Source organism: Lynx canadensis, chromosome D4 (assembly GCF_007474595.2).
Source record: "Lynx canadensis isolate LIC74 chromosome D4, mLynCan4.pri.v2, whole genome shotgun sequence".
NCBI lineage: Eukaryota > Metazoa > Chordata > Mammalia > Carnivora > Felidae > Lynx > Lynx canadensis.
The window spans coordinates 59,737,470-59,751,221 of record NC_044315.2 but is presented as its reverse complement, the minus strand read 5'-3'; the positions used below and the strand labels follow the sequence as shown (position 1 = coordinate 59,751,221).

The 13,752-nt window shown below is 48.3% G+C and overlaps 1 protein-coding gene across 1 annotated transcript in view; it reads right to left on the bottom strand.

Annotated features, from left to right (window-relative positions):
* CCDC180 (coiled-coil domain containing 180) overlaps window positions 1-6,275 on the bottom strand; it is a 65,146-nt gene extending 58,871 nt beyond the window's left edge. The window contains 5 exon segments of the mRNA XM_030292825.2: window positions 186-289; window positions 1,306-1,394; window positions 4,051-4,241; window positions 5,499-5,594; window positions 5,841-6,275. Coding sequence (XP_030148685.2) covers window positions 186-289; window positions 1,306-1,394; window positions 4,051-4,241; window positions 5,499-5,567 — 453 coding nt within the window. The 5' untranslated portion in view covers window positions 5,568-5,594; window positions 5,841-6,275.
* Window positions 6,276-13,752: the final 7,477 nt, after the last annotated feature.

Sequence of the window (13,752 nt, the reverse complement as noted above, 5' to 3'; positions counted from 1 at the left end):
TTAGAAAGCTGTGCTCATAACGAGCACTCATCATGAGCCACTCAAGCTGGCTACTCTGATTTCATCCACACCACTGGTGAGCCACTCAGGGCCTCTGAGCTGGGCGGGAAGGGAGGGTGGGTGCAGTGACAAGCCTGCCTTGAGAATGGCCCCAGAACAGAAGGGGAGAGAGGGAGGAGTCTTACCATCCCAATCTGAGCAATCTCCTCCTTAAAACTCCCCAGAGCACTCTCGTAGCCCTGCCTCTTGGAGTCTCTGTCCAGGGTGGTTGTGCTGATCCTCTCTGGAACTGGGGGAGAACAACAGAGGTGAGGAGGCTGCCCTCAGAGCTCCAAAGCAAGGGGAGGGCTCCCAGGAAAAGGCAGCAAGGCAGAAAGTGCCTTTGTTCAGGAGATGGACCCCCAAACCAGGCCACAGTGTCAGAGGCTTAAGGAAAAAGAGAAAAAACAAAGGTGATCTGTAAGTGCTATAAGGAATGAAGTCTCACATACACAGTTAAATGCCAGAAAAAGTTTCCAAATGGTAGGTACAGAATGGGACCATTTATGTTTTTTTTTAAAGTTAATAGAAGCAAATACATATACAAATAAGAATAACCAATACTTATATAGCACTTATTATGCACCAGGCATCGTTCTAACTCAATTACCACTCCTGAAGAGGCCAAGAGGCAGGTTCTATTTTTTCAGCCCCATTTTACAAGTGAGGACACTCAGGCATGGGGGTTAAAGAACAAACACAGCCGTGGCTGAGCAGAGGTTTGGACATGAGCCATCTGCTCTAGAGTCTGCATTCCCGTCCTGTGCTCTGCGGTCCCCTGAATCTGGACACCATGTGATTTCATGGTGGGGAACATTCTTGGGAAGAGAAGCAGTGCTATCACGAAGGGAGAGTTTTTCCTTTCTGTTTATCCCCTTCCTTTGGTTTTCCACAGTGAGCCTGACTGGCTCAGTGGTAGATAGCACATGTGACTCCCAATCTCAGGGTTGTAAGTTCAAACCCCATGTTGGGTGCAGAGATTACTTACGGTGAGTATGTATCATTTTTTTTTTTTAATCGTAAAGGAAAAGAACCTTCCTCTATAGTATGAAGGAAGACAATGCAGATTGAAATGTTCTTGTGAAATTGCAATAAAGCAAGGAATATCCTTTACCAACTGACTTTCATTGGTAAATTCTGACTGCGCAGAGCCCCCTGCTCCCTCCCCAGCTCTCTGCACTGAGGAGAAGGTCCAGAGGAGCAAGCTCAAGGGAGGAGCCAAGGGGAGAAAGCCAGCCCTGCCCTCACAGCTGAACAGAGACTCACCTATGGTGTCCATGAGGCCCCGGACCTCTCTGGCTTCAATGATGCTCTCACTTTCTTCAGCTTTTTTCTTCTTGATTATTTCCTTTTCCCTGAGGCACAAGTAGAGGAAACAATAACTCCCAGCCCCCTCCCCTACCCCAGGGCAGCTCTGGCACAGAAGGGAGTCTTCAGAGAGACCTCACATATTGGTGATAAGGCCCACCCCATTCCAGAGAGCCCCGAGGCTATGCCAGACTCCCAACAGACGCTGCCTGGGTATCTGCTGCCAGTAGGCACCATGGTCCCTAGACAAGAAATCAGGGTCTGCTTCTGTTCTGGCTGCAAACCAAGCATGGGTAGTAGGCAAGAGCCATTTCCACATGGGGAAACTGAGGACAGTAGGGCATGATCAGCCTGGGAAAGCCAGGCCAGTGCTGAGTATTCAGGATTTGCTCCCTCAGCAACTCATCATCTTATGAGGCAGTCACAATAACCCCCTTGACAGGGATGAGGGGAGGGTGCTTAGAGAAGTGATTATACAAAGCAGAGCTGAGACTCCCTGACCCACGAGGGTCATGCCAAGGTCCATGGTCCTTGGGGTTTAGGTGTGGGAGGAGAAAGTTGAGACCCCAGAACAAGCTACCTCAGCAGGGAGGACCAGGGTGAGTGAGAATGACCTTAGCTTTGGAATAAAAATCTCTGAACGCACTGTCCATAGGACAAGCACCACAGAAATGCAACAGGTCTCAATGACACCTGCCATTCCTCCAGGCCTCCACATGTGCAGCGCTTTCTAGTCATTTCTCATCCAATCCTCACTGCACACCTACCAGCAAGGAAGACTGCAGGGCCTAGACTGACCCTCCAGAGGTGGGTCTTTCAGTCTTGTAAATCAGGTGCCTATGGACTAAGGTGGCTCTTTGGGAACCTGGGTGCTCTGACTACCGAGCTAATGGCTCTAGCTCCTCAGGCACTTGACCCGAGGACTTGGGTCTACACTAGTGCTGATCTATCCCTACCTTGGGCTCCTCTTCTGCTCACCCGGAGGCCCTGCCCTGGGTGAATGAACACACAGGTTCACTGGCTTTGGCTGGCTGAACTTTCAAGAAGGGAACAAGGGACTTCAGAGAGATGCCAATGCTGAGTTAGTGACCCCAGTCATTTTGAGGGTGGCAGAGCCTGGCAGGTTACAAACACATCTTTCTCCCTGTCACAGGCCACAGGAAGTTGTCGTCTAGATCTACGTCCAGGGCAGAGCTGACTTTGTCCCAGGAAGCCAGCACAGCACAATGCCAGCACCCTCTATGGAAAGTGCCTTTCCTAAAACTGTCCTGTGGATGCTAAGAGCTCCTGATGGATGCTATATCTGGTTATTGGGATAATGGGTGACCTTAGGCTAAACTCTGGGGAAGGGGGGACGCTTAGGAGCGATAGATAACTCGCAAATCAGCTGAGAGGGGACTTAGACCCTTGTAGGAGCCAAAGTCACAGCCAGGGGCAGCATCAACAGGCCCCAGACGTCTGTGCTTCAATCCCCACACTGGGCATCAGGCACATGGGCTAGAGAACACCGACCTCCAGTCTGGGCTTGGTGGCCAGTGGGTTTGCCCATCTGTAGGTAGTTAAGGGTGCTGAGGGTCAGAAGCCTCAGGGGAGATTTCTCTGGGAAGAGTCAAAGGTCAGGTCATCTCTGCCCCAAAGCAGGTAAAAGAGAAAACAAAGGCAGGTAGAGAGAGACCGACTTCCCCTTCCGAGTCCCAGAGGGGACTGCGGCTTGCTCAGAGCTTGAAGAGCAAAGGGAAGATCAGCTCCAGGCGCCCCAAGCTCCCCGGTGAGGAAGATATTGCCCTCCTTTTCCTTTTCTTTCCTTTCTCCCTGCTTGAGGAGTCTGAGCTCAGGGAGTAGAAATGGCATACTCAGGATTCTCAAATTTCACTCCTGATCTCCCTGCTCCTAGACCATATGCGCCCATCTCAGGGAATGGCGCCTGCTCTGTCCACCCAAGCACTCGTGCTACAGACCTCGGGCTCTCGGGAGCCCTCTCCTCCCTCCAATCCACCACCTAGTCTGAGGGGTTCTGCCTCTAAAATACACCGGAAATATCCTACTCTCCCTCTTGTAGCCCCACCAGGCTTAGAGGGAACCCTGGCCTCCCGGCCTCTTCTTGCCACTCCCTACATTCTGCACACAACAGCCAAAAGGCCTTAAAAAGGCAAATCAGCTGCTCACTTCAGTAGTCCAAAATCCCGACTGTGGTCTGCAAGCCTATCCCAGCCTCATCTACTGCCCCTCCCCCCAGGCCCACTAACTTCTTCACCTTCCAGAGCAGACCAAACCCTCCCCGCCTCCACGCCTTGCCCCATGCATCTATTCCCTCATCCTCTGGTCTCCGCTGAGGCCCCTCCTCAGGGGCTTTCCTGACCCCTGTGCTACCACTGTCCTCTGGGTCAGAGCCTTCCCACCTTTAGGGGGACTTGCCTATTTATTTATTATCGAGGCCTCAAGTTCCAGGAGAGTGGGATCCCCAGACCCAGTACCTGGTCCTAGGCACTCAATCAATAATTACTGAGAGGGGAGGAAGAGGAAGAGAGGGAGAAGCAAACAGTGGAGCAAAGTAGGTGCTATTACCTCTGTCTCTCAGAGGAGATACTGGGACTTCATTCCTAAATGGCATTCATCTTGTGTGAGGGCTTTCTGAGTTTCTGAAGACTCTGGCACACCCCCCCCCCCCGGGTGGGGAGGTACAGTGTGGACCACAGGACCCACCTGTAGAGAACAGGATTTTCCGTGACCCAGTCATTGGGTAGGCTGTGCGCCCACTTCCGCTGCCGAGGACACATCATCTCCCCTTCAGGAATATCCATCTTCTTCATCAAGGGCTTCCTGCCATTCTTTGGGGTCATGGAACTCTCCACAGCGCGCTTCCTGGTGGCTGCCAGAGAGCGGACCAGCTGCACCTGAATGCACAAAAGATCCGGTGGGGGGTCGGGACTACAGACTCCTCAGCACCCAGGGCTCACTCTGCAGCCTTAGAAGGACACGTTTGAACTTGCCAGCAGGAAGGCACTTTACAGGGAGGCCTTCAACCCTAGGGTACATTCCATGCAAGTACCCCCCAGAAGACATTCAGGTATCTAGAAGGGTATCTCTTAAGAAATTTAGTGAGGACCAAGATGCTTATCCTAGCATCTTTTATAATCACAAGGAATTAGAAAAATGGGGCTGTCCAATAGCAGGGGACTGACTGGTTGAGTAAACTTCTTATGTCCCTCCAGTGTAATGCTAGGCATTTATTAAGAGTGAGACTTACAAAAGACTATTTATGACATAGGGAAATGTTTATGATATGATATACCATAAAACATATTAATTAAAAGCGCAACTTAAAAAAATTATAACCCAAACTATACAGTATGATCTCAAAATTTTAAACTCATAGAAAAATGACCAGGAGAAAGTGTGCCAAATGTTAAGAATGGTGTGCTGCCTCCAGGCAGCAGGATCATGTGAGTAATTTGTTTCTTTGGCCTCCTTATACTTTTATAATTTCCAAGCCTCCTACATAGAGCGTTATTTAGGGCTCAAAGTAGGAATGAAAATTCCTTTTAAATAAGCAGTACAGAACGTCAAAGGGAAGGTTTGAGTTTGTGTATTTAAGATACTGTTCTTGTCTGTGCAGTTTTTTTATAGACAAGTTTTTTATAGGCAAGGCAATTCCAGCAACCTATTTGGCTGTCAAGAGAGTGTTACTTTAATACACTATGGGAAGTCCTGGATTAACAACTGGGCAGCCTCTAAACATCTTGAAGTTGCATTAATGCCCCTTGACATGCAAAAGGTCTGTGCAATACCGTTAACAGGGAAGAAGCAGGTTTCAAAACACTGTTATAGAATCAAACCCAGGTTTTAAAAAGAAAAATTAGAAACGCTTTGGTGCATAGGAAAAGGTCCCAAGACACCTTTAATTTTGGCGATTTCTGAATAATTCAACTTTTAATTTAACTAAAACTTTAATGTACATTTTTTAATTTTCAAGAATAGACATTCTAATATTGTATTCCTACACTTTAAGAACCAATAAGAATTATTTTTTAAATCAAAACAATTTCAAAGCCCTTATTTCATTGGGTTCCCGGACAAAGAAGCCTTCAGAGGGAGGGAGGTTTGGGGTGCAGAGGGAAGAGGGCACAGAGGGACACAAGGGACACACCTACCTCAGCCTCGAAGATCTGCTGGTAGACCTTCCCGCTGGGAACCTGGGTCACCTTCCCCACTGAGGACATCTTGGCCGCTGGCTGAACGGGGCGCCCCTGTTAGGAATTCATTGTCCGGGAATCATGTCTGAGGAGGTTGGCTCCAGGACAACTCCTCCGCCTAGGACCTGCGCTCCCCCCCCGCCCCCCGCGGGCCCCACCCCCTCCCGCAGGCAACCAGGCTGGGTAGGACCCACCCCACTGCTCTAAGAAAAAGCAAGCCCCGCCCCCCTCCCTCAAGCCTCAGGGGTTTCATTTTAAGCAAAAAGTAAGGAGTGGCAAAGAAGCAAAAAGGAGACAAACCTCCGGCAAGAACCGAACTCCCGGAGAAGGCTGGCTCTTCCAGCCACGCAGTGTGCAAATCCAGAGGACTTTGGTGGGGCAGAATAATAAATCGTTATTGTTTTGTGCTTCACTCTCCCAAGCTCTCCTGGGAAAAGTGCTCAAGGTGTCATCTTGGATTTCAACCTGGCCTTGACTCTCCAAACTGGAGCTGAACAAAGTTGAAGGATCCCTGACTCCCTCCTTCCCCCACTCCCCGCCAAAAGTGGACAAAGAGAGGCGGAAGTGAAGGGAAGGAGCAGCCCGACTCTGGCCGTGCTAATTAGGCAGCTATTGTATGCTGAGAAGACCCAGCAGGCTCCTCTCACGCCACCAGCCCGCCAGCCTACCGAGGAGCGCGGTGCAGTCCCCGGCCATCCCCTCTAAACCCGGCCAATGGAGGGAGGCCCTGCGCCCGGGGCTGGCGCCCCACCTGCAGAAGGCACCACTAGCCAGGGCCAGTCCAGCCTCAACTGCAGCTGGACGCACTCGGTCTCCAAGGCAACGCAGAGGGGCGGGAGCCCCGCTGGCCCCGCCCTCACTTCCTTTCCGAGGAGGGAGGGGATGATGGCCCGCAGCCGCCGGAGCGCCCCACCGGGAGTGGGGAAACTGTTAGGAAGTATTCCCTCCAAGCCCGTTTCTCCTCACAGCAAGGGGGCGCCCCGGCGCTGTCAGGAGCGTCCAGAGCAGTACACTGAATGTTCTGAAAACTGTAGGAGACCTGAGATGTAACTCCGAGCCACGGCAGTCAAGAAAATCCACCCTGTCTTCTTTACTTGATTAAAACCAACCTCTGCTGGCAAGCAGCACAGTGCTTGGCTGTAAGATGCAGAAAGCCTCTCTAAATAAGGCCAGCTCTTTCTCAGATTACGAGATTGAAGGGCTCAGAATTCAGGCATCAGGCTTGTATGGCATTACAATGAAAAGACTAATTTCTAGGACTCTTGAGTTCCATTCATCCTCCCACCACTGCCACATAACCCTGCTAAAATATGGCTCTGACCTACCCTCTCTCCTGCTCAAAAGTCCCTCATCAACTCTGCAGCCCCTGCAAAATCCAACTCAGTCTTAGATGACCACAGAGCCCGCCCCCCCCCCCCCAATCTGGTTCCCACCCTGACTCTCCCTGCTTTAGCAAACTCTCCACTCCTCCTGCATAAGCCCCTGCCCCCCTGCCCTTCCTCATCCTGCTCTTCTGCTGGGATCCTTCTCTTTCCGCAATCCCGGACCCAGCCAGCCTTCCACTATCAGTAACAATTATCCCAACCACTCATTTGCCTCAGCCCCTATAACCTCTCCTCTCTCTGGATGTTGATTGCAGTCAAATACAGGAGTTCAGGACCTCTAGAGTAGGCGTTTCCTGAAGGGCAGGTACGCCTTATTAATTTTAACTTAGCGGCAGTTGCTCTTAGCACAGTGTCTTGCACATGATTCAGACACAATGAATGCTCCCTGGGTAAATGCATGAATACCTAGAATGTCCTCATCTGACACTCCTAGAGTTTGTCTCTTTCCCACACACCCAGCCATAGTCCTATGTGGCCAGATCTGAAAATACTTGTGGTTGACAGTGAACCTGGCTTGAGGGTTTCCTATGTTTTGTGACGTACTCAACTCCCCCAGAAAAATCCCTCTCCTCGGCAGGGATCTCTGTTCCAATTGCTAGTAAATGCTCCCTATGACAACTTCCTAGAACAAGTGATCATTCCATCCAGACTAGCTTCAGAAGTTAATTAACAGTGAATAGAGAACACTTTTATTCCCCTTCTTTGGTCATGGATTTTATTACCAAAGTGAAATATTGTAAAAAAGATTGGACTAATTTTAACTGGAAAAAGAGAAAGTGTAGGTAAACAAGGGAAGGGGTAAAAAAAAATGTGCAGGAATTATTTGCAGTCATTCATACCACTGTTTATGCTATGCTGGCTTGAACCTTATACACCAGAAACAGTGCTTTCCCCATCCAGATGTTTTCTGGGTTCTAGTGTCTAGCACATCTATAATCAGGGGTTCTTTTTTTTCTAGATATTTGGATACAAATATGTAGGTATGGATATATCATGTGTCATGTTTTGTTCTGAGTAAGCAACACACTTATTGTATAAAGTAGGAAAAAAAAATCCATGGAGAACATAAAAATAACCCATGGTCTTAACACTGAGAATTTGCCTCCCTTAGCTCCTGAGTCTGGGCCTTTGTGTTTGAATTTGGATCAAACATGGGAATTTGTGTTTGGCTTTTGGATGGCATTTGCATTGCCCTCCCAACTCTGCAATGTGATAACCAGCTAGAGATCATCTGGTTAGTCCCTCTCACGTTAGAGGTGGGCTGGAGGTGAGAGACAGGGAATGATCTTTAGTGGAGTTCTTAGTGGAGCCAAGCCTTTAGACTCTTTTTCTGCACCTCACCATCATATCTTCCCCCTCAGTCTTCATCTAGAAAATGTCTCTTGACTAGAGTCTCATCCTTTTCCTTCCTCTTCCACTGGTCACTGTCTATCTTCTCCACAGTCCATAGAACGGAGACCAGTAAGGACCGACAAGAGCTAATATTTATTGAGAGGATTTAATCCCCTCATAACTATGCTCAGGGTAGCATAATAAGCCTATTTTCCACATGAAGAACTGAAGCTCAGAGTTAGTAACTTGGCCAAGATCTCCAAGATAGGAAGGGGTTAGATCCAGGATATGAATCGAGTTCATGTAATTCCAAAATCTTGAACCAAACACTATGCCATCTGGCCTTGCTACCAAATGGGAAAAAAATTCTGGATCAAACTGATTGGATCTGTGTGTTGAAGCATAGCATACATACCGAAGAGTATGGAAATCATAAGTGTATACAGCTTAATAAATTACCCAAAGGGAACACACTTGGTAACCAGTACCCCCAAGAAATAGAACATTACCAACTCTCCAGGAGCCTCCCTCATGTACTCACCCCAAGTCACTGCCCTCTTTTCCCCAAGGATAACATATATTTTAACTTGAATTAGTTTTGCTTGTTTTTGAACTTTATCTAAATGGAATCATACAGAATATACTCCTTTATGTCAGACTTCTTTCATTATGTTTGTGAAGTTCCAAACATTTTTTAATGTGGCTGTGAGTTCATTTTGATCTCTGTATACCATCCCATTATTTTAAAATGCCCCATTTTATTTATCCTTTCTATTATAGATTCACATTTGGGTTGTTTCCAGTTAGAAAATTACCAAATAATGCTGCTCTGACCATTCTTTTGTATAGTGAACATATGCAGGCATTTCTACTGGGTATTTACCTAAGAGTGGAAATTTAGGGTCATACAGAGTATGCATAAGTCCGTCTTTTTTTATTAAGTTTATTTATTTTGAGAGAGAAAGAGAGAGAAAGCACAAGTGGGGGAGAGGCAGAGAGAGACGAGACAGTGAGAATCCCAAGCAGGTTCTGCACCAGCCCAATGCAGAGCCCAATGCAGCACAGAGCCCAATGCAGGGCTTGAGCCCACGAACTGTGAGATCATGACCTGAGCCGAAGGCAGGCACTTAACCAACTGAGCCACCCAGGCGTCCTTGTGTAAGTCCATCTTTAGCAGATACTACAAAAGAGTTTTTGAAAGTGGTTGTATGCGTTTATATCATGGCAACGTATGAGAGTTCCAGTTGTTCACGTCCTCATCAACATTTGGCGTTGTTAGCCTACCTGGGGGGCTCAGTCAGTCAAGCGTCCGACTTCAGCTCAGGTCATGTTCTCATGGTTTGTGGGTTTGAGCCCCACATGGGGCTCTGTGCTGACAGCTCGGAGCCTGGAGCCTGCTTCAGATTCTGCGTCTCCCTCTCTCTCTACCCCCCCCCCCACCCTCAGAAATAAATACACATTAAAGAAAACATTGGCATTGTTAACATTTTTTATTGTAGCCATTTTGGTGTATGTGTAGTGGTGTTTCATTGTGGTTTTAATTTGCATTTTCCTGATGAGTAATGAGGTTGTGTAATCTTTTATATACTTTTTGGCCATTCGGTTATCTTTCTGTGAAATATCTGGTCAAATCTTTTGCCCATTTGCTTTTTCTATGGATTGTCTCTCTTATTAATTGATGTGAGTTAGTTACATATCTTATCTGATGCTTTTTTCCAGATAAACATATGACAAGTGTTTATTCCCATTCTGTTCTTGCCTTCTTACTCTCTTTTGACAAAGAGAAGTTCTTAATATTAATAAGGTCCAATTTATTAATTTTTGCCTTTATACTTAGTGTAATTTATGTCCTAAGAAACCTGTGCTTGCCCCAAGGTCATGAAAATATTCCCCTATATTATCTACTACAAATGTTGCTGTTTTAAACTTACACATTTAGCGGTGCCTGGTTGGCTCAGTCAGTTAAGCGTCAGACTTTGGCTCAGGTCATGATCTTGTGGTTCATGAGTTCGGGCCCCACATCTGGCTCTCTGCTGACAGCTCAGAGCCTGGAGCCTGTTTTGGATTCTGTGTCACCCTCGCTCCCTGCCTCTCCCCCACTTGCGCTCTCTCTCTCAAAAATAAATAAAACATTTAAATTAAAAAAAAATAACTTACACATTTAGATTTAAAACCCACCTGGAATTGATTTTGTTTATGATGGAAGGTAAGAATCAAGATTCATTGTGTTCCCATATGGGTAACCAGTGACCCTGGGCCATTTACTGAGAAGACTATCTTCCGCCCATTGTTCTGCGTGCCTCTTTTGTTATATACAAAGTGTTCATATGTATGGGTCTCAGTTGGACTCTGTCTATTGCTCCTTCTGTCTGTCCTCGCACTATTATAGCTCACTGCCCTGATTACTGTTGCTTTATCCTAAGGCTTACCATCTGGTAGCGTAAGCCCTCCAAGTTTGTTCTTCTTTACGATTGTCTTGACTATTCTTGGCCACTTTTATTTCTATGGAAATTTTGAAATCATGTAGTTAATGTCCACCAGATATCTGCTGACATACTTTATTGTGATTGTATGAATCTATAGATCAGTTTGGGGAGTAGCGACATCTTAACAATACATAGAAAAACAAGCAAACAAACACACCAGGCAAAAAACACCACCAAACCAACCAAAAAAAAAAAAAAAAATCCTAACAAAAGAAGAGAGAAATGATAAACTGAGAATAACTATCTGCAATTCGTATTACAAAGGGGCTCACATCCCTAATACCTAAAGAGTTCCTAGAAATTGATAAGAGAAATAACAGACACAGAGTGGAAAATGTGGCAAAAGACATGAAGCCACAGTTTATAGAAAAAGAAACATAAATAGCCTTCACTATATGAAAATGAGCTCAGGCTCAGTCATACTGTGACAAAATTGTGAAAAAGTTGACAAATACATTCTAAAGCTGAAGGGGAAAAAATAGAAAAGGAATTCTTGCCTCTCTAGGCTCTTCAGGCCCACCAGGTCCAACACCCTGTGGACCGACCTGACTGTGCTGGGAGCACCCACAGGGCTCCAGAGGACTCAGGGTGCTCAGAGGTGGCAGGCAGGTGTACAAAGAACTCACCTGAGCAGAGCCGTGGGTCCAGTGAGCATGGTGTGCAGCGAGGCGGGAATGCCAGATCCTCAGGAGCTTCTGCTCACTGTATGCCATTTGCCCGCTGAAGAAGACGTGGGGAGAAGTTTCCAGGTGGGTAGTCCTCTCTCCATAGGAGCAGGGTGGGTGAGAGGAATCTCCCAGAGGACTGGGATTGCCCCCTCTTTCAGCTGGGACCTTTTGGGAGGCAGCAAACCTCAGGGACAGGGATTGAGCTGGGGGTGGGGCCTCTAAGCCTCCCTAGAAACTTAGGCCACCAGTTCTGCTTTGGGTCTCTTCAATGTCAGAGATTGGGTTGAGCCAAATTGGAGATTTTTGAGTGCTTACTTTGTAGCAACAAACTGTATGTCCAGTTGGAACCCAAACTGGTCAAAATAATGCTGCTTAGAAGAACGGAGAATGGAGACCCCAGGTGACCACCATGAAGGCTCCCCTCCCCAGGCCCATGGAGCCCTTTGAGCTCAGAGGAGCCCAGTGGAAATGCTATGCAGACAGTTTTGATTTTCTGGGTTCTCAAATAAAAAGTATTTATGCTCACACCCTTCCCATCAATCCCTCAAATTTTCCTTCCTTCTTTTCCTTCTCCTCCCCTCAGGAAGAGCTCCTGAAAATTTCAAAAACTTTGTAGCAAGACAACTCATTGAGCAGGGAGGCTACTTATCAAGGTAGAGTGGAGGCTGGAAGTCTGGAAAGAAGGAAGGGGTGAGTGGGGGGAGGGCTACCGGACAGCGTGTGGTTTTATTTCTCACTTAAAATCTTTGAAAAATTCCAGTCTTGTTTACATTAACAGAAAGAAGGATCTGTTTGGTCCATGAGCAGGTGAGGAACACTTTGCAGGGCAGACGGCCCTGGTCATAGGATACAGTGGTGGCAGCTGGGCTGTTCCACGAGGGGGTGCTGAGCTGGCAGAATTAGCAGGTGTCTGGCTTCCATGGGGTCCATCCTGCTGGCACTTGGCTTCCTCCAGGCTGTTGGGGATCAGTGGGGGTTTCTTTCTTCCCTAAATAAGCCCGGCCTGTCCTCAGGAAGCCAGGGCCCTGCTGCTCCTCCAGTACTCACTCCATCTCCAAGAGGAGGGCACCCTGCCTGCACCAGGGTGGGTGCTGCAGGGGAATCCCATGGGCCAGGTGGACAAATAGATGCCTAGCCTTAGGTGCAAACGGCTGGGCCAGGGACAGATATGTGTGCCTTCTGTGACTTCCTACTTTGCCCCTCAAGCATCAGTGCTAATCAGTCACAGTCAGGAGACTCATCTGGGTGTCTAGTTGGCCATGACATATGTCCCAGATACCTTATAAGAGTTTGGGGGAACCAATGGATTCTTAGAGGATCCTTCCTGAATGGAAGTCAGAAGCTTCAAAAAGAGGAAGCAAGGTGCTACCACCCCGTGCCCCGATTGCTCTCTACTCTGTCAGTCAGAGATGGCACCTCAGCAGTCCCCTTCTGAGTGGATGAAGAACACTGCTGTGGAGAGGAATGTCCTGAGGGGTACCTTGGGGAGGTGAAGGCTTTGGCCTGGCCTTGGGCCCAGCCTGGGTGGTAGAGACTCCAGTGGGCTGGAGCAGGCAGGGGCTACTCAGCCAAGTCCCCAAGACCCCTATCCCTCTTCATCCATGGCTTGGCTGGGCTGGGGGCCTGGACACACATTGAGAGCCCAGAGGACAGGACTTGGTCAGCGGTGGGGCTGGGTTGGGGTAAAGGCAGCTCTAGGGCAGGACCTCTGGCTGGAAATGGGAGCTGCCTCTCTGTAGACCTCTGAGAAAATCACTGCCCCTCTTCGGGCCTCTGTCTCCTCATCTGGAAAACGGAGGGTGATGATCCCGTGGTGCAGGCCTCACAGGGTGGTGATAAGGTTGAAGGGAGGAAAGGAATGTGTTGGAGGTGTGAGAGGAGAATAATAATGATGATAGTAACATGATATTGAGTCCTCTGGAGACCCTGTGAGGTAGGTGGAGTTCTCGCATTGTTCAGATGAGGAAACAGGACTCCGGAGGCCAGGCCACAGGCCCAAGGCCACGTATCGGGCGAGTACTGGAGCTAGGATTGTCTAGAATCAGAACACACTAGAGGACAGAGTAGCACTGGTAGCCACTGACTTAGGTCAGTTGTCCAGGGTGTGAGGTTAGGGGATCTTGGAAGAAATGGGGTGAGGAGACAATGGCCTCACTGACCTTGTCCTTGGACCCTGGCAGGAGGCATCTCCAAGTTTGCCACCCTGGAGATGATCCCCCAGAGAGTCAAGAACAGACAGCAGCAGAAGGCAGTATGCCTGTGGAGAAGGGGCTCTAAGGTCAGAGGAGAGGGGGCTCTTCCCCTCCCAAACAGAGCTCTCCACACCCAGAGGAGGGGCCTT